Source organism: Protopterus annectens, chromosome 10.part0, assembly GCF_019279795.1.
Source record: "Protopterus annectens isolate FY-2018-M chromosome 10.part0, PAN1.0, whole genome shotgun sequence".
Taxonomy (NCBI): Eukaryota; Metazoa; Chordata; order Ceratodontiformes; family Protopteridae; genus Protopterus; species Protopterus annectens.
Window position 1 is genome coordinate 1,238,128,502 of NC_056744.1, and position 22,351 is coordinate 1,238,150,852.

General features: G+C 37.9%; 1 protein-coding gene across 3 annotated transcripts in view; it reads left to right on the top strand.

Annotated features, from left to right (window-relative positions):
• The window catches only part of TNR (tenascin R), a 5,843,683-nt gene that overhangs the window by 4,925,877 nt on the left and 895,455 nt on the right, over nucleotides 1-22,351 (top strand). For all 3 annotated transcript variants that reach the window (XM_044085960.1, XM_044085961.1, XM_044085962.1), the window contains exon 12: nucleotides 3,890-4,153. In XM_044085960.1, the coding sequence (XP_043941895.1) occupies nucleotides 3,890-4,153 (264 nt within the window). The remainder of the gene's footprint in view (nucleotides 1-3,889; nucleotides 4,154-22,351) is intronic.

The window sequence follows — 22,351 nt, forward strand, 5'->3', positions numbered from 1 at the left end:
ATACAAATTTGATGAAATGTTTTGAAGAAAGTTTTTATAACTGAAACAAGGAAGTGTTTTTTTTCCCAAAAGCTTGTCTAAAGTTTGAAAAAGTGAAATGTATCCCTCTCTACCAGATCATTTTACTTTTTTTATTTAGCAACTTACTGTTATTTAAGTAGTTCAGTAATTTATGAATATCCAAGAAGTTTGCTAATATTTGTATAGTGGCATTACCCACTATTAGCAGAATAATATAGGCAAACTTTCTTCAGCAAGAAAATAATACAATAAAAGCATTGGGATTGTAATTTAGTATTAATATGAAAAGCTGTTATCAATACTTTGAATTGTGAGTGAAACCTTACTACGTCAGTAGCCTTTATGAACAAGCAGACCTTTATTTGGGCTTCAGTGTTCCATCTGAGAGATAATTTCAAAGTCACATGAAAGTAAGGAATTTCACAGGGACTGTTATTATCACGTAGTAAAGTTGACATGAAGCACATGAAAGTTAGGAGTCTAGGTAAAGCTGGAACAGTTGCAATCCTGGTTTTCAAATTCTACCTACTGGCTACTGAATGCCACAAAAAGATGACAGATAAGTGATAGCAATGCTATGCACATGAAGAATAAAACCAAATGGTGCCTGGAGACTTTGTTTTCCCAGAAATAGACTGGATGTATTTCAATATCGAGTGTAGAAAGGAAAAATGAGACAGAAGAGTTGACTGTCCAAGACAGACTCAGAACTATAGTGCACCAGGACACAAGGAATGCCAATGCATGAGATGACATGTTTAAGCAATGCAGAAGGCATGCTAAGGGTGGAAATAAAGACAACTCTGACTGACAGTGATCAACTGCGCTGTTTATATGCTAAGAAATAAAGAGAAAAGCAGAAAAAACAAGATTAAAGCTTGGGAGTACAGGAAGGATAATGATGAAAAAGTGGGGAAATTGATAGTGGACGCTTTACGAGGCTGTAAAGAGAGTGGTTAACAGCTGAGCACCAAGAAAGAATTAGAGTTATACTGAAAAACAACAGAAAGAATATATATATATAAAGGGTCTGAATAATAGAAAGGCAAAAGGAAGGCAAAAACCACAGTGCTAATAAGTGTAAAAGTGTGTATGTATGTATGTATATATATATATATATATATATATATATATATATATATATATATATATATATATATATATATATATATACACACACACACACACACACACACACACACACACACACACACACACACACACACACACACACACAAGCAATTGAAAAGTAAGGCAGAATTATGAGGATGCTAGAGAGACAGCATCTAAAATGATCATAAGCGACAAATCAAAAGCAAGGAAGGAACCTGTGGATCGTTGAAAAGGTAATAAATGCTTCTTCAAAAATATAAGGGGTAAAGCAAGACTGACCCAAAACTAAAGAAGTTAATGAAGATAAGAAAAAACTTTAGGTTTTCATACAGAAAATATGATCAAGGTCCTAGTGTAAAAAAACAAAATAGCATACTTAAACATCTAGTCATTGTGTTAGCAGAGCCTCTTGCACCACTGTTTAGTGAATCAGTGGCCAAAGATAAGGTCCTTAGCAAATGCAAAAAGGCTGGGTCTATATTAGAAGAATGAAATGATGAATGAGCGAGCACTCTTTCGTCGACATGTAAAACCTAAAGTCTGAAAACAGCAAAGTTACGGAACAGCGATTTTTTTCCCAATGAAAAAAATCGTTGTTCCAAAAAAAAAATTATAAAGACAAAATAAAGTAGGGGCTTCGCCCACCACACCTCCCTACTTAAATATACCAACTCAGAGATCACACCACAGTGGAGAAAACAGCAAAGTTCCAAGAACAACCCAGCGATTTATTTCCCTTGGAAAAAAAACGCTGTTCCGTAACTTCGTTGTTTTCAGACTTTGACTTTTATGTTTTATGCTCTTCTAATATAGACCCAAAAAGGTCATAGTAGTACTTCTATGTAAACGAGAGGCAGAAGCAACCCAGGAATCTTCAAGTATCTGAGCCTGAGCTTACCAGCAAGGAAGACAATAGAAAAATTACTGTGGGAGCAGCTTTGAGTTTCCTGGGGGATAGTCTATTCGAGGCACATACGAACATTGTTTAATAGAGAACAGGTCTTATTAGTCTAACCTAATCAAGTTATGCAAATGCAAAGGAAGTTGACACATGATACCTGGCAGACATTTACAATGAATTCAGAAAGGCCTTTTTCTGAATCCTCCCAGAAGACTTATTTGCAAATAGAGAGATGACATTCTGAAAGAGGAATAGAAATGATTGGAGGAAAGAACACAGAAGATAGTGATAAAGCTAACAATGCTACAATTCAAGGCTGTAAATAATAGAATGTCATAGGGGTATATCCATCGTTTTATGATGGACAACACTCAAGGCAATAAAAACTTAGCTGACCTGGTTGAGTGAATGATTCAGAACTAGAGAAGATTATAGGTGATAAATGAGTCCCCTGAAAAAAAAAATGCCCAAATGGATTGACTGTATCACAAGAGTTTTACTCACCCAAGCATAGACTATAAGTTGAGGGAGGGTTAACAGTTAAAAATGCAGTCTACGAAAATGACTAGCTATAATGGAGAAAATGCATCCCCATGTACACAGTGAAATGGCAATTGCCAAAGCCAAAAAGTGCTGGGTTGTCTCTTCATGGACATTGATTTTAGCAACAAGGAAATGATTTTGACACTCGAGGTACAAAATGAGGTGACAGCTGTAATACTGTGAGCAGTTCTGGGTTCTATTCCGGGAAAGGGAAACTAAAAAGGGTGATAAAAGGAATGGATGGAAAAAAAAAAGGCAAAGCAAGGCTACAAGAGCTTGAACTTTTCCCCTCAATGGAAAGGAGTGAAAGAGGTTACGTTCTCTGAACCAGCTAAATTATCAGAAGAGAGTGTAAGGGATTAAATTTTAAGAGAACGGACTTGGGCAAGGGAGAAGTAAGGACTATAATCTTTAATCTGAAGGAGCTACCTTCAAGCAGGCTATAAGAAACATCCAATCTGCTGAAAGGTTAGAGGCTATTTGAAATGAACTACCTAATTATATGGTAAACAGTAAATCCGTATATACCTTCAAAAAAGCATAGGAGGGCTGGAAAAGGGGGGAATGAGAATGGAGGTGCATTACTAAATGGATAACTGCAAGAGATGGACAGGCTGGTTAATCCATAGGTCTTCTGCTGACATACATGTGTTTGTTTGCATGTGAAACAAAAGCACAGTAAAGTATTCTTGGGAATACAGTTTCTTTGAGCTAGTCATATTATGACTTAAAGCAGCAGATGTTATCTCATATAGCTTTTCCTGGTAATATAATTTAGTGTTACAAGTACAGTATTTGTAAACTATTGCACTCCATCCACCATTTGATGCATACTGTTCTGAACTGTATTAGGCACATTTAGTTTGCCATGCTATTATGTCATAAAATCATATATCTTACAATGCATGAAGCATGAAACTACTGACCAAACACAGTAAGTAACCCACCTATCCCCGTTAAACTTATCTAACAGCACATGTAGGAGGCTATAAAATCTTCTTTTCTTTGTCTGTATGTTTGTAAACGCAGTATACCCAGTAGATACTGCATCAAAATTGGAGTTATTTGGGGCCAAAACTAAGGATAATCATAGGCCTTTGCTAGACACTTTATTTTAGATGTGCATTTTGTCACTTTTTACCAAACATAGATATTGATAAACCATACAACTGTTGTAAAGCAGCATTGCATAGTCATTCACCATTTGAGGGAATCCTCACTTTCACCATGTTGCTCTTAAGTATCTCTCTTTCAGAATTGTCAGTACTATGCTCAGTTAAACAAAGCATTAATGTATTTTCTTTTTTGCAGTTTCTCCTCCCAGGGATCTGCATTTGTATGGTATCACGGATAAAACTATCAGCCTGGATTGGGAGGGACCTTCTGGCATAGCAGAATATGTCATCACCTATGAGCCAGTGCGGGACAGTGGACAACATCTGGAACTGCGGTTGCTAGGAGAATATAACAATGCTACAATTGAGAAGCTAGAACCAGGCCTGGAATACAGTCTCAACCTTTATTCTGTTCTCAATAACACTTTCAGCAGTCCTATTAGTGCAAGGGCTCTAACACGTAAGTAATTTTATTTGAGTAATATGAAACACTCTCCTTATGGCTTTTCCCTATATACTGTGAGTTACCATATGTTTGATAGACTTCATATTTATTTATTTATTTATTTATTTATTTATTTATTTGAATTTGTTCACCAGTTAAGGAGCTGAGCATAACTAACTTATTTTAGTCTCAACCCAGGCAAAAATTGCAACAATATAAACAGATATAAACATATATAATATACAACAGAGAAAGAGAGAGATCTTTGAGTCTAAAAAGATACAATTCACAATATAGAGAGCATTAGAGAACAAAAGATAACAACAGAGAGCACTGTAAAATGAAAAACTGAAGTTAAAGATAATTGCCAAATTTGTACCTCTGCCTAACACTTGAGGATTTAAACTGGTTAAAACTCTCACAGTTCTTAACACAAGGCAGATAGATTTAATAGTTTATTTTTGAAGGAATGTTGAACTCTGGACCGAAAGTCAGCCTTAATTAACCTTTTCTTGTATCAAAACATGTTGCCGTGGAAGTTTCCTGTGGGATTACAACTGGAATTTTCCTGCAATGTTGCAAACAACAGGCAGAAATACAAGATCATTCCATTTTAATTCACTAATCTTGTACATTTTGGAAAGGGTAGAAAAGTAAGAGAAAAATTATATAATAGATAGGCATATAGGCATGGATGGCATTCTTTGACTTTCAAAACTGCAGTTACAAAACTTCAGGGCGAAAGACTCAATGTATGAAACATTTTTGTGTGATTTTTATTACAAAAATACTTTATTGTGTTTTATTTATATGTTGAATATTTATTTATATGTTGAATTGTACTGGCTATTGGAGTAATTAACTAAGCTACTCTAAAGGTCACCAGATAATGAATGAAGGCAAAGATGGTACACATGGCATACCTCAACCTGGCCAAAGCTTTTGACACAATATCCAACTCGGTCATAGCATAAAAACTAAATAAACTGGGGATAAACCCCTTTTTAACCCACTGGATTGCCAACTGGCTGACAGATAGGATGCAGATAATAAAAGTAGGGGAAGTTACCTCCATAAAGAGATCAGTTACCGGTGGAGTCCCCCAGAGTTCTGTGCTGGGGCCTCTCCTGTTTGGCATCTACTTTTCTGAAGTAAAAGCCAGTACCAAAGAGCTCTGGCTGACTACATTTTTTAGCCATCCTGCAGGAAGGTTTGTCTCAAATAAATAGCTGGTGCCAATATCATTGACTAAAACTAAATGCCAAAAAATGCATTATTCTATCCTTTGGGAAGTCATTTACCCCAGGGAAACTACCACATTGACAATATGCTTTTAAGAATTAACCCATTTGTTCAGGATTTGGGAACTTATGGGGACAGTGACCTAAATTTTGACCATGCATGTGTTTACTGTTGTAGAAAATGCCCACAGAGATACCTTTCTAAAAGAAAATAAGGCCAAAAAACATGTCCTACACGGTCCAACTCAAAGCCCTGTCACTATAATCAGTATCCCTCAGGCTGCTAAGAGGTGACGTGTGTCTGGCATACAAGGCATCCTCTGACCCATGATGAATTTACTGCACATCTACAAGTCAAATGGCATCAGAAATACTCAGTATAGTGATCTAATCCTCTTCTGCAACATCAACAGTATACGTCTCAACCATCCCTGAATTTCCTGATTTTTAAGGACCTCCCTGATTTTGACTCAAATTTTAGACCTGTCCCACTTAATTTGACTTAAAACTGGTGAAGAGAAAAGGTGGTAATTACACTTAATAAATAATGATAATCATTAGAGTTATAGGCTTCTTTTAATTCATAAAAATCTATATTAATTCACATTTGCTTATTCTGTTAATTTTCCAAGTTAATAGTGTTAATATTTTAAGTGTGTCCCTAATTGTCCCTGATTATTTCTGGATTTTTCCCTGATTCAGTTAAGATTTGTCCCTGATTCATTGAGAGCTATGAGAGAGCAGTTTGGAGAGACAGTATATCTCACAGAGTATACCGCTATCATGAAACAAACTTCTTATCCAAAAAAACAAAGTTCATCCCTGTCCATATCCAAGTGAAACTTAGATCTATGGATGGGAAACATAAATATTACCCCAGAACTGCTCCCTGCACTACTAATGGATAGTGGCAGCTCCTAATTCCTTTATCCCTAACATGGGTCCCCTCCAATTATCTATGTTATGGTCCCAGTTATTCTCATGTGGAGTAATATGTAATTATTGACCATGTTATGGGAAAAGCCAGTATATAACCAAGTGGGATTGGTTATTTTAAGCACAAAAAGGGAAACTGGCTCAGCTTAAAATGGACCACAAGGGCAGGTGGCCTAGTACTTACCTATGAACCTATGAATTCAAGCCCTAAAACTATATTTGACTTCAAAAGTAACCAAATATCCTACATTTTGCATACAGTGTACAATACCTGTTTTCTCTACCTTTATTGCTTATGTATATCTTCCTTAAATGTACTTCTTTACCTTATTGTATACTTTACAAATGTATTGTCAGTTTAATCCATTATATATCTCCTAGTCCATCTAATGGCAGTAGGTGGTAGCCTTTTCTATCTAAACTGTGAAACATATAAGAAAGCTAGAAGTTTAGTCGTTTTATTGGCCAGTGAACTTAGAATCCAGTTCCCTGGGTTTTAAGTACCTTTATAAATTTGCTGCATTTGCACACTGCTACCCATCTTGCAGCAGTGTTTAGTGATGCCCTGTATAGACACAGACACCTAGACACCACATTTTTCCAATAAAACCACTTCTGAAACTCTACCAAACTCAGTGAGTGTAGGGCAACTACTCTGCATATTGAGTAACACAGTGCAACTAGCCTGCACATTGAGGAGTACAGTGCAGCTAGTCTGCACACTGAGTAACACAGAACAGCTAGTCTGCACATTGAGGAACACAGAGCAGCTAGCCTGCACATTGAGTAACACAGAGCACCTAGTCTGCACATTGAGTAACACAGAGCAGCTAGTCTGCACATTGAGTAACACAGAGCAGCTAGTCTGCACATTGAGGAACACACAGCAGCTAGTCTGCACACTGAGTAACACAGAACAACTAGTCTGCACATTGAGTAACACAGAGCAGCTAGTCTGCACATTGAGTAACACAGAGCAGCTAGTCTGCACATTGAGTAACACAGAGCAGCTAGCCTGCACACTGAGTAACACAGAGCAGCTAGTCTGCACACTGAGTAACACAGAACAGCTAGTCTGCACATTGAGGAACACAGAGCAGCTAGTCTGCACACTGAGTAACACAGAACAGCTAGTCTGCACATTGAGTAACACAGAGCAGCTAGTCTGCACATTGAGTAACACAGAGCAGCTAGTCTGCACATTGAGTAACACAGAGCAGCTAGTCTGCACATTGAGTAACACAGAGCAGCTAGTCTGCACATTGAAGAGCACTGCACCTTGAATTTAGCATTATATAGCCTAGAGTGTAGCCCCAAAAGCACCCTTAGGCAGCCCACTATTAACCACTCATGCACTGCACCCTTGTAGCCCCCCCATTAAATGACCTGACATCATGGATATGCACTTTCCGAATTTCTCCTCAACCAGTATGGTGCATATGGTTATCTTCAGATAAAGTAACAACTGTCTGATGTTCACTGACAACCATTTAATCCTCAGAGAAACAAATACAATATGCAAGACATGTATTTACACAATGTCTCTGGAGGTAAAACTCACTAATACAAACACTCATACCTGTGGTTTTTACCTGTGCATTACAGGAACTTTGCATTCTTCTGGTATAGAGATGGACCCTTTATGGAGGGGGGGGGGGTAAAGTTAGCACTGCCAGGATGTTGGCAGTATCAGTTGGTTCTGTATATTTAGTGCCATTGTGCTGTAACACGTGTGTAAGTGCTCATAAAGTGCATTTGTGTAGGATTCAGCAGTAGTACCTCTATTGTCCATCTGCATGGGTGTTGTGAAGTTTGCCACTTCTGTCTTAAGAAGCGTGAAGTTGGCTTTGGAGAAATGTTTTAGGGTGGTTTCCCTAATGGGGGGTGGGGGCGGGATGTGGATGTCTAGGCTGATTAGCTTGTGCTCGGATCTGACCAACGAGGAATTAACCTGTGGTGTGGAATTCCAGTCACCCATGTTGGTAATGACCAGGTCTAGGATATTGCTGCCCCTGGTGGGAGTGTGGATAAGTTGATCCAAGGCATTGGAATTTATGAATTCCAGAAAACGTTGAGCAAAAGAGTTGGTACATGAGTAGTTTTCCCAGTTAATGTTGGGGTAGTTGAAATTGCTCATTATTAGGGTGTTGGGTCATACCCTAATATTTTCCAGTGTATCAAGAAATGAGGAGTGGGAATCCTGGGGCATGGTGGGGGATCTGTAGCAAGTTACAATTTGGATTACAGTCTTGCCCAGAGTTAGTTGCACTTGGATAATCTTGGATGCATTATGCTGAGCAACTAGCCTGGACATGGATATCCTTAATGAATATGGACACGCCTCCACCTTTAGTGTTTCGTCCAGGTTAGGTGGCCGAAAAGTGTGGTATAAATTATAGCCCGGTAATGCAGGGATGCTCTCTAGAGCCTTGATCCAGTTCTCTGTCACTGCACAGATGTCGATGTTCTCCATTTTAAAGAGTGCCTCGAGTGAATGCATTTTGAGGTTTAGACTTCTAGCAATGACAACATTACCCTCAGATTTTGCTTGCTTGCTTGCTTGTACCTGTTACGGTGGTGAATTTGTCATATGAACCTTGCCTAAAAAGGCACTATAAGGGTGGTAAGAGCCTTAGCCAGTATCCGGAATCCCAAGGGCGACAGGTGCAGGCCATCTCTGGCAAAGCATCGTGGTCTGTTGATCATGTCATCCCAGGCAGACAGATACTGAATCCCCTTAGAATGACACCAGAAGCGTAGCCATTTGTTGAAGTCAATCATTTTGTCCTTGTACTGTGGTATCATTCTGGGTGATGGCAAGATGCTACTCAGTGCTAGGGTCATACCTGCCTGGGTTACAAAATCGAAGAGCTCCTCTATGTCTCTTTTCATGTTGTCCAGGGAGGTATGCCTCAGGTCATTCACACCAACATGTACAATGACAGAGTCATATTTGTACTTGTTGCGGAGAGACCTGAGTGTGTGCATTATGTGGCAGAACCTGGCACCTGACAGGCAGCTGACAGTAACCTTGTTTAGCCTGGTGAGTGGAACATCAGTGTGCTTGACTATAGAGTCACCTATGACTAGAGTGTTGGGTACTTTGTTATGCCTTATGGGCTGTGGTTGAGTGGCACACTGAGTTTGTGAGCTCTGTGTCATTTGGATTGTGTTGGGGGTGGAGGTTGCATGCGTTTCTGCTTTGGAGGTCTCTGCTGCTTGAGCAAATCTTTATTGAGAGCCTCTGTGAATGTAGGTGTGTGTTTTGTGTTGCTATGTGTGTATTTTGGTGGTGTAGGTTTTGAGGGACTATGTGATGAGTGTGGTGTGGTGCAAGTGTTTACCTTCTCCACTTGAATGTCTAGTCCAGTCTTGGGTGAAGAGAGCTTTGCTTCCAGTTTGACTATATAAGTGCATCCCTCACAGGTTGTAGTGTTGGGTGGTAGGAGGAGAGGGTTGTCTGTGTACATGAGGCAATTGCTGCATTGTCCCAAGATGCCCAGATTCATCGGGTAGACAGGAGAAAACACTGTGAGCTGACCCTTAGACATGCCTGGATAGGTGCTTATTTATTAAGTACTAAAAACTGTTTTCCTCTAGACAAGTGAGGAAAGTTGAGTGTTGTAGTAATCCGTAGCTTATTTAGTGCTTACAACGAGTTCTGAACAAGTGCTGAGCTCAAAGAAATAGTTTTGAGTGCTAAAATTAAAAAAACTGGCTAGTTCTAAGGGAAAATTTGAAGAGCAGACTTTATGGCGCCAGGAATAGTTTAACCCTAGCTAAGTGGTGATGCATAAAGTGCATTTTGTTTTATAAAAGTAGCAAATAAGCAAACTGATTTAAACAAATTAACCAATTGTTGTTTCTTTCGGCTTATCCCGGTTTGGGGTTGCCACAGCGGAACTCCGGTCCGCTAATGTTTGGTAGTGGATTTTTACGTGCCGAGTTACCAGCCCTGATGCACAACCTTCAATGAAGGTATGCCCATTCACGCATGCCTCCACACAGAAGACGCACTAGCTGAGAATCGAACGGGACAACGTCTTGCTGTGAGGTGACAATGCTACCGCAGCACCACTACTGCGGGTAAACAAATTAACCAATAAAAAAGCTAAAAACTGAGCCCTGTTCCAGCAGTCTTTGATCAGACAAGTTCTAACTGCACACTCCTGCCACTAGGGTACATGGGAACCTTCTCCAAAAAAGGATGGTCTGGATTAGTGCTCAAGTTATACAAACAAAGCTAGATTCAGCAGGTCTGAATTTAGTCTATGCTACAGCAAACAAGGTGTACCAATTTCAGAAAGAATCAGTTCAAATAAGCAGGCATAATAAGCCTTAAACCAGAAACTCCCAGCTCAGAAGGGGAGAATCTACCCTCTCCTCCCACAATAGTGCAGACCACACCTTCTTAATGTAAAATAACTGGCCCGAAGCCCAAGTGCTTAAACCAGAACTAATACACTCAGAACAACAGACACTAAGCCTTCAAACAGCAACTCCCAACTTAGAAGGATGTAAGCTACCTGTCCTGCCATAACAGTGCAGATCACAAACCTTCTTAATGTAAAACAACTGGTCTGAAGTCCAAGTGCTTCAACCAAAGGCTTAGAATAACAGTTACAATTTAATCAGGCTACTAACAAGCAGTAATAAATGCAGCAGAATAAATGCAATAAAGTAGGAAGAAACACAAATACAGTAAAAGCAGGTGAATAAAGTGCACATTTTTTAATATAACAATAGAAAACGAGGAAACTGATTTAAACAAATTACCCAATTAACCAGTAAAAAAGCTCAAAACTGAGCCCTGTTCCAGCAGTCTTCAGTCAGACAAGTTCTAACTGCACACTCCTGCCACTAGGGTGCAGGGGAACCTTCTCCAAAAAAAGATAGCCTGGATTAGTGAAGCTTCTTACCTAGGGTTATGTGAGCACAGCCTTCCTGGTGAAATTTGGGCTTACTTTTAAAGAATTGTGTTTTGACAAATCTAATTGTTGATGAGATATCATAAATCCTTCACTAACAATACTATAGGTTTAAAAATTGATGGTTCTACATATGTTTAGATACATATCTTACAGTGTACATTTCTGTAGTAAAAATTCTAAATCCTTAATGCCCACAAAGAACTTTGTTAAGAGAATGCTTTTTATAAAATGCCAGCTCCATTTATGCATTATTTTCAGATGCCCTATAAAAAGAAAATATTGTTAGTATTATATCGAAGAAATTTATTCATTTAACACCAGAGTTCTGTTTATGGCTCTGTGGAGCCATCTGGGCATGAAGACTTACCTTAGAGGTAATCACTCATTGGAACTGTCACTTGTTAACACAATATCAAAGCAAGAGTCTCAGGTAGAAGTATTTCTGTCACCACCAACAGTGACATGTCAAGGCTTCAGAAAGAAACACAGTGAATGTTAACAGTATATTCTCAATTTGTCACTACATTCATTGGTCCTCATTTCTCACAACTGACAGAATTATGCATTGAATAAGCAGTCATACTCATGTCTTTTCTGACTTCTTATTAACACAGTCTGTCCTTTATGGAAGGAGTACCTCATGGCATTTTTTTTTGCATCAGTATATTATCTTTATATTGCTCGTCTACCAATGATTTCTAATCTTTTTCTCTCCATCATATCCACCCTGAGCCTGATTATACTGGGTGTCTTGTTCTTATGTGATGTCTAAAGCACAGACTGGTTGATGTAGCTCCAACGGCTGAGTGACTAGATATTCTCTATGATGTCAGCATAATGTTTAGTTTTGCTACACACTGGCTGATAGAAATCAATGGACAAAGCAGAATGTAGCACTCCTAAGAAGTCAGGTGTTTCTGTCTGACTAGTCTTATTTTGCTTTATAGCGGCTTGACATGAAAAAAAGTCTGTATCTGTCTCAGGTTCATTCACAATTTCTACTATAAAAATGAAACATTTGCATTCAAATTAGTGATTTATTTGCAAATGATTAGAATGTCTAACTGTAGTTTTACATGGTCAGGTATGTAACCTCCTGTATTTTTTTCAATGTACTTTGGGATTTGCGACTTTAGATTATCCATCTACTTATGGAATTTAAATGTCCTCCAACACCCCCAATGTAGATGCTTTGTGATGGTCCCTAGTTACTAATATAATCAGCTCAAGAGTCATTGCACCTTAGGGAAAAGGTGATTACCCATGTGATTGTGTGAGTCAAATAGGGGACATATTGCACACTTCTACATTAGCCAATGTGAATATACCACTTTCTTTCTTAATCATAGCCTTCAAAATGACTTCCTTTACCAAGAGAGGCCTACATGATATTGAGGTCATGAAGTAAAGGAAATGGAAGTCCTGATGTAACTGAGCTCATTTCTGCCTGAAGACTGAAGTAGTGTTCAGTTTTGGGAGATCTGCAACACGAGTGTAGAGGGGCCCCTTCCCCATCTCATGCCAATATCCATTTTCATCAGCTTAGGGACAATGAGATGATGCAGATGTGATGGAGCCCCACATGGAGCAGAACTATTCTGAATCACATTAGAGCTGTGTTTAGTTTTGTGAAGAATGTTATAGAATTGTTGCTTTAGATGTTTTTTCTCATCCCATGCAGGTACCCAAGAGTTTGGTATTTCTCAGTATATAGACTGAGGTGCCCCACCTATGTGCTAGTTTCCTAAATATAGGGCTGTACAAGCTATGTGTTTTGACTAAGCTGATTGTTCCAGTTTTTAATGCCAAAGGAATATCCCAGTCCTTAACCCTAACCATCACACTCCCCTAAAAGTCTAAAGTCCCTAAAACTGTTACCAATTGCACCTTAAAACTGAGCCTACACTCCCCACCCTAAACCTAAACTCACCAATCACTCCCTAACCTTACAACTCCACTCCCATACTCTAACCCTAAACTCACCAATCACTCCCTAACCTTACAACTCCACTCCCATACTCTAACCCTAAACTCACCAATCACTCCCTAACCTTACAACTCCACTCCCATACTCTAACCCTAAACTCACCAATCACTCCCTAACCTTACAACTCCACTCCCATACTCTAACCCTAAACTCACATCCATCTCCTTTAACCTTAACATTTTCTTCCCACTCCCTAAAGTAAATTTTCCAATTGCTCCCTAAACTCCCCTCCTGCTCCCTAATCCTAAAGTTCCCTCATTCCTAAAGCTAAATCACTCTCCCGGTCTTGCCCTGAAGCCCTCATATACCCCTTCCATCCCCTCCCACCCCCTTCTTGTGGCTATCTCAAATGTGGCTAATGTGTTTGGTGAGAGCTAGCTACACTCTGTCCACATTGCTGGCACACTTCATCTGAACATGCAGTTGGTTCAGGTCTGAGTGGTCGACTGTTCAAGCTACAGGATACCAAACTCCATGGCTGCCTTTAACTCAGGTGCCAATATAAAAGGATATTGGTTGGACTTGACTTTGCCTGGTTGTAACTTGCTGGAAAAGTACATATAGATACCTGCATATGTACACACACACACACACACACACACACACACACACACACACAGATATACACACACACACACACACACACACACACACACACACACACACACACACACACGCACACACACACACGCACATGCACGCACATGCACATGCACACACACACACACACGCACACATGCACACAGGCACGCACCTACCTATATGTATATTATTTACAATCATAATCTTGAAGCCCGCAGTCTTGAAAATCCTAATTCCAAGACCATAACATCAAAAGGCCGAAATGCTAAAGACCACAATATCAAACTCAACTTGCTCCCTGCAGGGCCCATGGTAGCATATATAGATATAGATAGATATGAGTATACTAGCAACTGTTAAATGGCTGGGCAGCCACGGTGGTGCAGCAGTTAGCACTGCCGCCTCACAGCAAGAGGTTCTCTGGTTCGATCCTCGTCTACGGTGCCTTCTGTGCAGAATCTGCATGTCCTCACTGTGGTTGCGCGGGTTTCCTCTGGCTGGTCTAGTTTCCTCCCACATCCCAAAGACATGCTGTAGGTGGATTGGACACTCTAAATTGGCTCTAGGAGTGAGTGTATGTGCCTTCTGTGGAAGGTTGGGTGCTGGGCTGGCAACTCGACACTGTAAAACTCCACTGCCAATCATGAGCGGACAGGTGATCCGCTGTGGTGACCCCTAACCAGGAAAAAGCTGAAAGAAGAAACAACTGTTGAATTGCTGCTATGTTGGTATCACTAATGTTGACACACTTATGGTGACAAACAAGCAAACAAAAATATTGATACATCTCTGCAAATGATCCAGGGCTAATCCTCAGAACTTGCAAGTAAGAAAACTGTGGTTGTGTAAATGGAAAATGCATTCCTATGTGGGGGGCTAAGCCCCCATACCCTCTGCTACTTATTTATTCCAACTCCGAAATCTCAAAATCCCTGGTGAAACAGAAAAATCCCCTGGGGATGTCTATTCTTGCACAACTGTCGGTCATCTATATTGTCAACCAAAGTATGTCACTAAAATTGACTATGAGTAGGTAATCTAGTAGATAAATCATATATAGCTATATATATATATATATATATATATATATATATATATATATATATATATATATATATATATATTATTATTATAAAACACTGCCAACCAGAAGGGCAGTATTCATAAAGGCTAACATGGAAAATAACACTGTGTTAGCTTTCATAACACCAGTTTCCCACACTAAACCCCGTTCTCTATTCAGGTGCGCATGCATGCCCAAACATGCTGAGGACCGAAAACCCATGGTAGCATGCAAATGAAGTACATGACTACCATCCCAGCCCACTGTGACCTAGTAACAACACCAGGTTGCAATTCAGCAACCTGGTCTGAGTCCATGTTAGCTCTGTGTTGTGTACGGTGAGCTAAAACAGACCTTTAGCAAGGTGGAAGCCATTAAAAGTTGGCTTTATTTAATTATATTTAAATTATACTTTGCACAAAGAGGAGCGGAGCTTAAACTCATGGAAACAAGCTTATTTTAAAAAAAATATTTTTTTTTATTAAAAGATTAAACTGTTAACAGAGAAAAGTCCTCTTTAACGTGTAATATCCATGCTATCAACCTTCTACACGGCCAGAGCCATGTTGTATCCATGTGGATAGCACAAAGTGGACGTGGTGGGCAGTAGATGTACGTGAATCGATCTGGAGCTGTAGCAAACAGTGCTGCACCACTGTGTAAGCTAACACAGTAGTAGGCAGCCATAGGGGTAGCATGGGCAAATGTTAATTTAGTTTTACTGTTTTTTCCTGTCATTTATTTGTTTTCCTTTTTTTATATATTTTTATTTAATCTCCATTCTAAATACTGCCCTTACAAATTTAGAAAGACAGGTTTTGCATTAGCATGGCTATTCATGAAGAGTATGTGACCTGCAACTGACATGCTAATATTTGATATAGTTATATATATAAACGCAAAATGGTTGTATGTTTTTTTTTCCACTACAGTTGAATTTTAAGCATAGCTGAGCGGGTTTGCGCGCCATGGTACTTTGCTCAGCACTGCTTAAAATGGTATGAAGAGCTGTATAGAAATGTATAGCTGAAATATTCACTGGTGATATAGCTCAGTGGTTAGAGTTTCAGCTTTGCAGCAGTAGGTGTATGGTTCAAAAACCAAGACAGGAAATTTAGCTTTTACATGGGAAAGCATTGTTAAATTATTTTTCTGGTTGTAATGATGTATTAATTGATATTTGTTAACCAGGGTAGTGTAGCTGGCCAACATTCCAGCGTCAGTGGATATGTGATGTGAAATCCCCCATGTAAATACAAGTGTCCCAGACAGTTCAGTCACACTCCAAAGTAATGTAATCAAAGTACATAGGGGGACGTCATGTAAAGTAAAATATAAACACTTAATAATATCAGTAAGGACTAATTAATGTTTAATTTGTTAATTTTCTTTAAATGAAAACTGAGCAATGCTTAGCTCTGCTTACCAGGTTTGATCATTGCTAAGAAGTATAACTGTAAGCAGCATTCAGCCCAGCTAAGCGGATTTGTGCACTGCTAAGCACTGCTCAGCATCTGCCCCGTTAAGCATTGCTCATCTCAGCTTAGCAGGTGTTGCTCACAGCTGGGCTGTGCTCAGCATTTTCAAAATGGTCCAATGATGGCAAAGGGCAAGAATCTGGCCTTATTTAAACCACACAGGTGGGAATACAGCCAGAACCTCATGTAGTATAATCACTGCAGGAACTATGTCTGGAGTTGAAGAGGGAAAGCAGAGCTAAGCACTAATAAGCATTGCTCAGCTTTCATTTAAAGAAAATTAATGAATTGGGCATTAATTAGTCCTTACTGACATATTAAGTGTATATATTTTACTTTACATGATGTCCCCCTATGTGCTTTTTTACATTACTTTGGGGTGTGACTGTACTGTCTGGGACACTTGTGTTTACATGGGGGATTTCACATCATATATCCAGTGACACTATTTTATTATATCTCTTAAACCTATGCATTTCATTACATTATCTGTTCCTGTAGCTTTAACGTATTGGACACTTATGTGCAACTGGGGCTTTTTTACATAGGTCTCCACTGCAAATAGGCTTCTAGTCAAGCTGGACCACCACAGTTAACATATTTCAATGTATACAAAACAAATAAAAAGTATTCACAACATTTCCTTATCACATATAAAAAGCTGAATGGTCAGAATTTGACCCTTGCACAAGTTCCGATGCTCTAACCATTCAGCCAGTGAGGATCTGCTGTTAAACTACTGTATATACCTCTATTTTTGTTTAACCATTGCTGAGCACTGCACTGTGCTGTGGAAACCTGTTCAGCTATGCTTAAACTTGACCTTTTTGACAAACATTAAAAGCATCCAGTTTCTATTTTTAATGTCTGGCACGTGTTCCTTGCAAATGTCAATAACTACATCAGTAAATAAAATTAACATTAATATATGAATACTTTCTGATGTAAAAGCTGAATGGTCTTGGTATTCGAACCATGCACCTACTGCACACAAAACCAAAACTCTAACCACTAAGCTAACTCAGCATTCAAATTTGCAGCTATACATTTCTATATAGCTCTTCACAGATTTTTAAGCACTGCTGAGCAATGAGCCACGGTATGCCAACCCGCTCAGCTATGCTTAAACATCACATATAAAGGGAAAAAAATACAGTACAATCATTTTAAATAGATTTTAGGATTATCCTCACTTTGCAAGATTTACCGCCACAACCCGTCACAGCACGCCAAGCAAACTAAAATTTAAATGGAAAAAAAAAGTTACATTTATTGCATTTACGTACATTTATGGTACATAATACTTATTTCTACATTAACAGTAACTCAGTAAACATAACTAGTATTGGTAAACCATTCAGTTAATGGTTTACTAATGCTAGCTTCCATCTAGACACACTTCACTGCTTACAAGGAAACTTGTTCCGTGTAAGCGGTTGAAAGCTCATTAACCAAACCAAAGAAAAAACACATGAACCTAATAAATGCAAAAGGCATACACTGATTTGGAGTACCAAACAGCTTTAATCCTGGTACCCTGGTATTTTGCCTTCAAGGGATATCAACATATCAAATTCTAAAGCTTAAATATACCAAACAAATAAACAATTGTGTTTCAAATTTTGTCTATATATCCCACTTTTAAAGTGACCGGTGCACATTATACATAAACATATCCCTTAGTCACGAAAAACTGCTACATTATCCATAGAACTTCAGCAGCAGCAAAATTACAACAACAAAAAATTACCATGAATTCTACAGCAATAACATCAAAGAAATTTAACCAAATTTACATAAAAAATACAACAGCACCCTCTCATAATGTGTATATGTACTCATATAAGAATTACATACACACACACACACACACACACACACATATATATATATATATATATATATATATATATATATATAGATAGATAGATAAACACATTTATGGACATATTATCAGTACAGTAACATTTCTTCAAAGGTTTAGCAACACCTCCTGATTTAGTCCATGTGGGATCAAGGATCTAAAATTAAAAATGAAAGTAGTCTCCAGCTGATTTAACTTATTAGCAAATAATGTACCACTACCACAGTTGGCAGATGGTTGGGCTAATACACTAAATACAGGGAATCAAAATTTCCCAAATGGGCTTCAATAAAATGTTCGGCCACTGGACTGAAGCCTATATTACCCCTTCTAATATTTCCCAAATGTTCCAAAATTCTAATCTTAACTTTTCTTTTGGTCTGACCTATATACCATCTAACCTCATCATACCCACAACCCAGAATATATATAACACCACATGATTGACAATTAAACCTTGCTTGAGAGACAAATATGTGCCCATTGATCATAGTATTAGATACATTTCTGATAATATGACACACACTGCATCTCCCACAAGGAAAAGACCCTGATAAACTATTCTGTGTCTGATTGGAAATTGGGTAGTTCAACAATTCTTTTAGGTTTAAAAATATAACAAAAGAAAAAGTCACATGTTGTATAAATAAAGTGCTGAGTTTATCATCAGCTGTTATCATTGGCCATAACCTTGTAACCACCTAAGTGTGTCTGAAAAGGGACTAAACCTAGTAACATATATTATTTTATTTTCTGTCCCCTCCTCTCTTGAAGGAAATTGAATTCTATGTCCAGACTTACTATTCTCATGCAGTTGTTCCCTACTTATCACATTATTCAACAATGTAATCTTTACTTCATTAAGAATAGATCTAGAATACCCTCTGGCTGACAATCTCTCCTCTACTTCAGCCAGAGATTTCTCTTTATTTTCTCTAAATTAATCCAACAAAATAGAGGAAAACAAACTGCAAAATCTCTCAGGTATCTGATGAAGTTCAACTATTTGGTGTGGATGAAAAGTGCTTTATATTAAATTAGTTTGTTGTTACAGACATGGCGCCTTATTCTTTCGGATTTTGCAGTATACGCTTCTAAATTCTCCGTAAGGCAATGACTTAATGAGATGTTCAGGATGCATGCTGAAAACATGCAAAAATTATTCACAGCAGTACTCTTCTTAAATGGAATATATTGAATAACTCCCATCTCATTCACAAAAAACTGGACATCCAGAAAACTAATGGTACTGACGTCTGTGTGACAACAAAATTGTAAACCATGACTGTTAGAATTCAAATCCCCCACAAATTTCTCAAACTCAGATATAGGTCCCTTACATATAAAAATCAAATAATTGACATCAGCGCATGAACTAGCTGCTCACACTGTGTAGAATGCACAAAGTCCATTAATGCAGGGATCGTGCACTCTATACAGTGCTACAGGCAGCACGAAACGTGTCCGTGTAGGCTCTACACGGAGCCTACACAGACTTTCATGAATACCCGCCATAATCTTTTATTAATAACTAAAAATAATAGCAAGAACCTGTTGTAACATTGTTATTTATTAAAATAGGTAAATGTTTTTGCCTCTTTTTACTCTTAGAACATTTTCAGACAAAAATCATCTTAAAACATACAAACATGAATGCATTCCTAACTGTTCCTCAATCAATTTAGAACATACTAATCATGTAATTATGTAAATAAATCCACATGTAAAGGTACATGCACATTTTATTTTAGCTTCCTGGCTTTTACCTTTGGCTTAATGCCAATAGAAAAAAAATTGTAGCCAATCTAAGCTGCCATGGCTTTTTTGTCTAAAATCAAATTGACATGCAATAGCCTTTTCCAAAATAAATAAATAAATGATATTTTAATATTCACACATTTTTGTGAGTGTCTCTGTAACATATTATATTGTTCTTTAACCTTAACACCATAAAAATTATCAGACTATCTTTCCCTAGACTGCATTGGTATCTTCCCCACATAAAAAAATGACAGGTAAAGCAAGATGTGGTACTTGTATGAGATTTGAGATGAGCTACCTGTAAATCCCCCGTTACTGCCACATGTAACTCCTGTTGCTGGATGAAAAAAGTGTGGACTCATTCAATTACTTGCACCCCCACATGTATACACACCATTTGGTCTACAGAACACAGATGTACCACCTGATTTTGTTTCTATTGTAATAGACTCTTCACCCACTGAGTTCTTAAAGTCTGACCAGATAGGAAGTCCTATATATTAAAATTTCATTAGCTCATTTAGATTTTTCAGTTAAAAAAAAAAACATGAAAAGCCAAGACAGGGGCAGCTCATGATACTGGCCACAATTCCACATATTGTTAGTTTTTTTTTTATCTTGTTTGATTTACTTCTTACCTTTAAAAACAAAAGAAAAGATCTGATGTCTTGGTTTAAACTAATCTCAGATGGAAAGGTTAAAGATGTAGATCAGATATTTAATGAATTTCAGTTAGACAAATCTCTATGGCTTGATGTATAAGGATTATTTTTGCAAAATAAAATAGACCTGATCACACCAGCAATCAAGCATGATACTAGCACACTACTAGATTTTTTTCAGTCAATTTTCCAACATAAACAAACTTATTCAGGCAAACTATCATTTATATATAGACTTTAATATTAGAGAGGAAACATATTGTTGTTCAGACAGTTTTTGGAACTACTTTTACACTTCCAATAATGCACTTCTATGTAATCAAGATAAAAAAATGTATTAGAATCAGCAACAACTATATCACTTAAATCACTTAAATGGAAATTATACTCTTGGAGATTTACGTATAGATCCTTTTACACTTCTCAACTAATGAACAAAATTAATGGAAAGCAGAACTTATGTAACAAAGGTAAATCAGACATAAACCTTGACTGGGCTCACATGTTCTACGACTGCCCTGCTATAAGTATATTTTGGAGAAGTATCAATGATATACTGCAAGCACTATTCACAGATAATTTTACCCTTACCAAGTCTCTAGTACTTTTCAATACACCCATATCATATTGTGTTAAAAAGGTTAAATACCCTTTACTCTGGGCAATACTCACTGTGGCCAGAAAGAGTATTACAAGTAATTGGGTATCTGAACCCCCTCCTTCTTTCAGTGATTTCAAGAATACATTAATTGAGGTTTGTCATTTACAACTTACAACTATAATATCTAGAACATCTAGAAAGCCCTATGCTTATCATCTGTGGGTTAACTTACAGAAGTTGTTAAAAAGAGATTAATAATGATACTGTATAACCTAAACTTCATCTTCTCCATGTGATACATATATGAAATAGTTAAAACTCCATCGCTACTGTAAATATTAATGGATGTCTCTGTAAATAGCTTTAGGAATTTTATTCTGTTAGTTGTTATATATTGTTACCTATGTTTTTATAGTAACATCTCTGAAATCCAATTTTCTTTTGTGATTGTTTATAAACTTGTTTTATTTAAAATCAATAAAACTGTTTTTTTTTTTTTAAAAAAAAGAATAGAAAAAGGTGTATACTTAGCCACAGAACTCTAAAGCATCTGTTGCTGCACATGTATGCAGTATCATCTTCCTTGGCAACACAGACCTGATGAATGCTGCCGGGTTAATAACTGAAACCTGCCCACCTGACTAGCATTTCACCCATTTTAATATATGTGCTCTTATACAGTTTAGCTGCCAATGGGGCTGAGACAACTAGCAACCTGTCTTGTGACCTTAACTGATTGCATGGTTATGTGCATGAATGTGTGATGCTGTAACATAAGATGGAACTTGTCTTCATGGAAGGACAGATCAGTGTCCCCCCCACTTGGCAGCAGTGACATTTTCTTTTCAGGAAAATAAAAGGTGTTCATTTTTATAGCAGCTTAAGAGTCAGTTTTCTTATTTTGGTTGGTGTTTCATGGAGTCCAGGAAAAACAGCTAGGACATGTCACTCCAGGCATAAAATATTCACAAACAGCAAGGTAAAACCCTATGTTCAGAAACACTAGGCAGGTAATAGTAACTGAAGTAGCAAACTTGTTTATTTAGAATACACAAAGTTTTCAGCCCAATGCCCTTCCTCAGTGTGTTACATAACAAACTACTATTC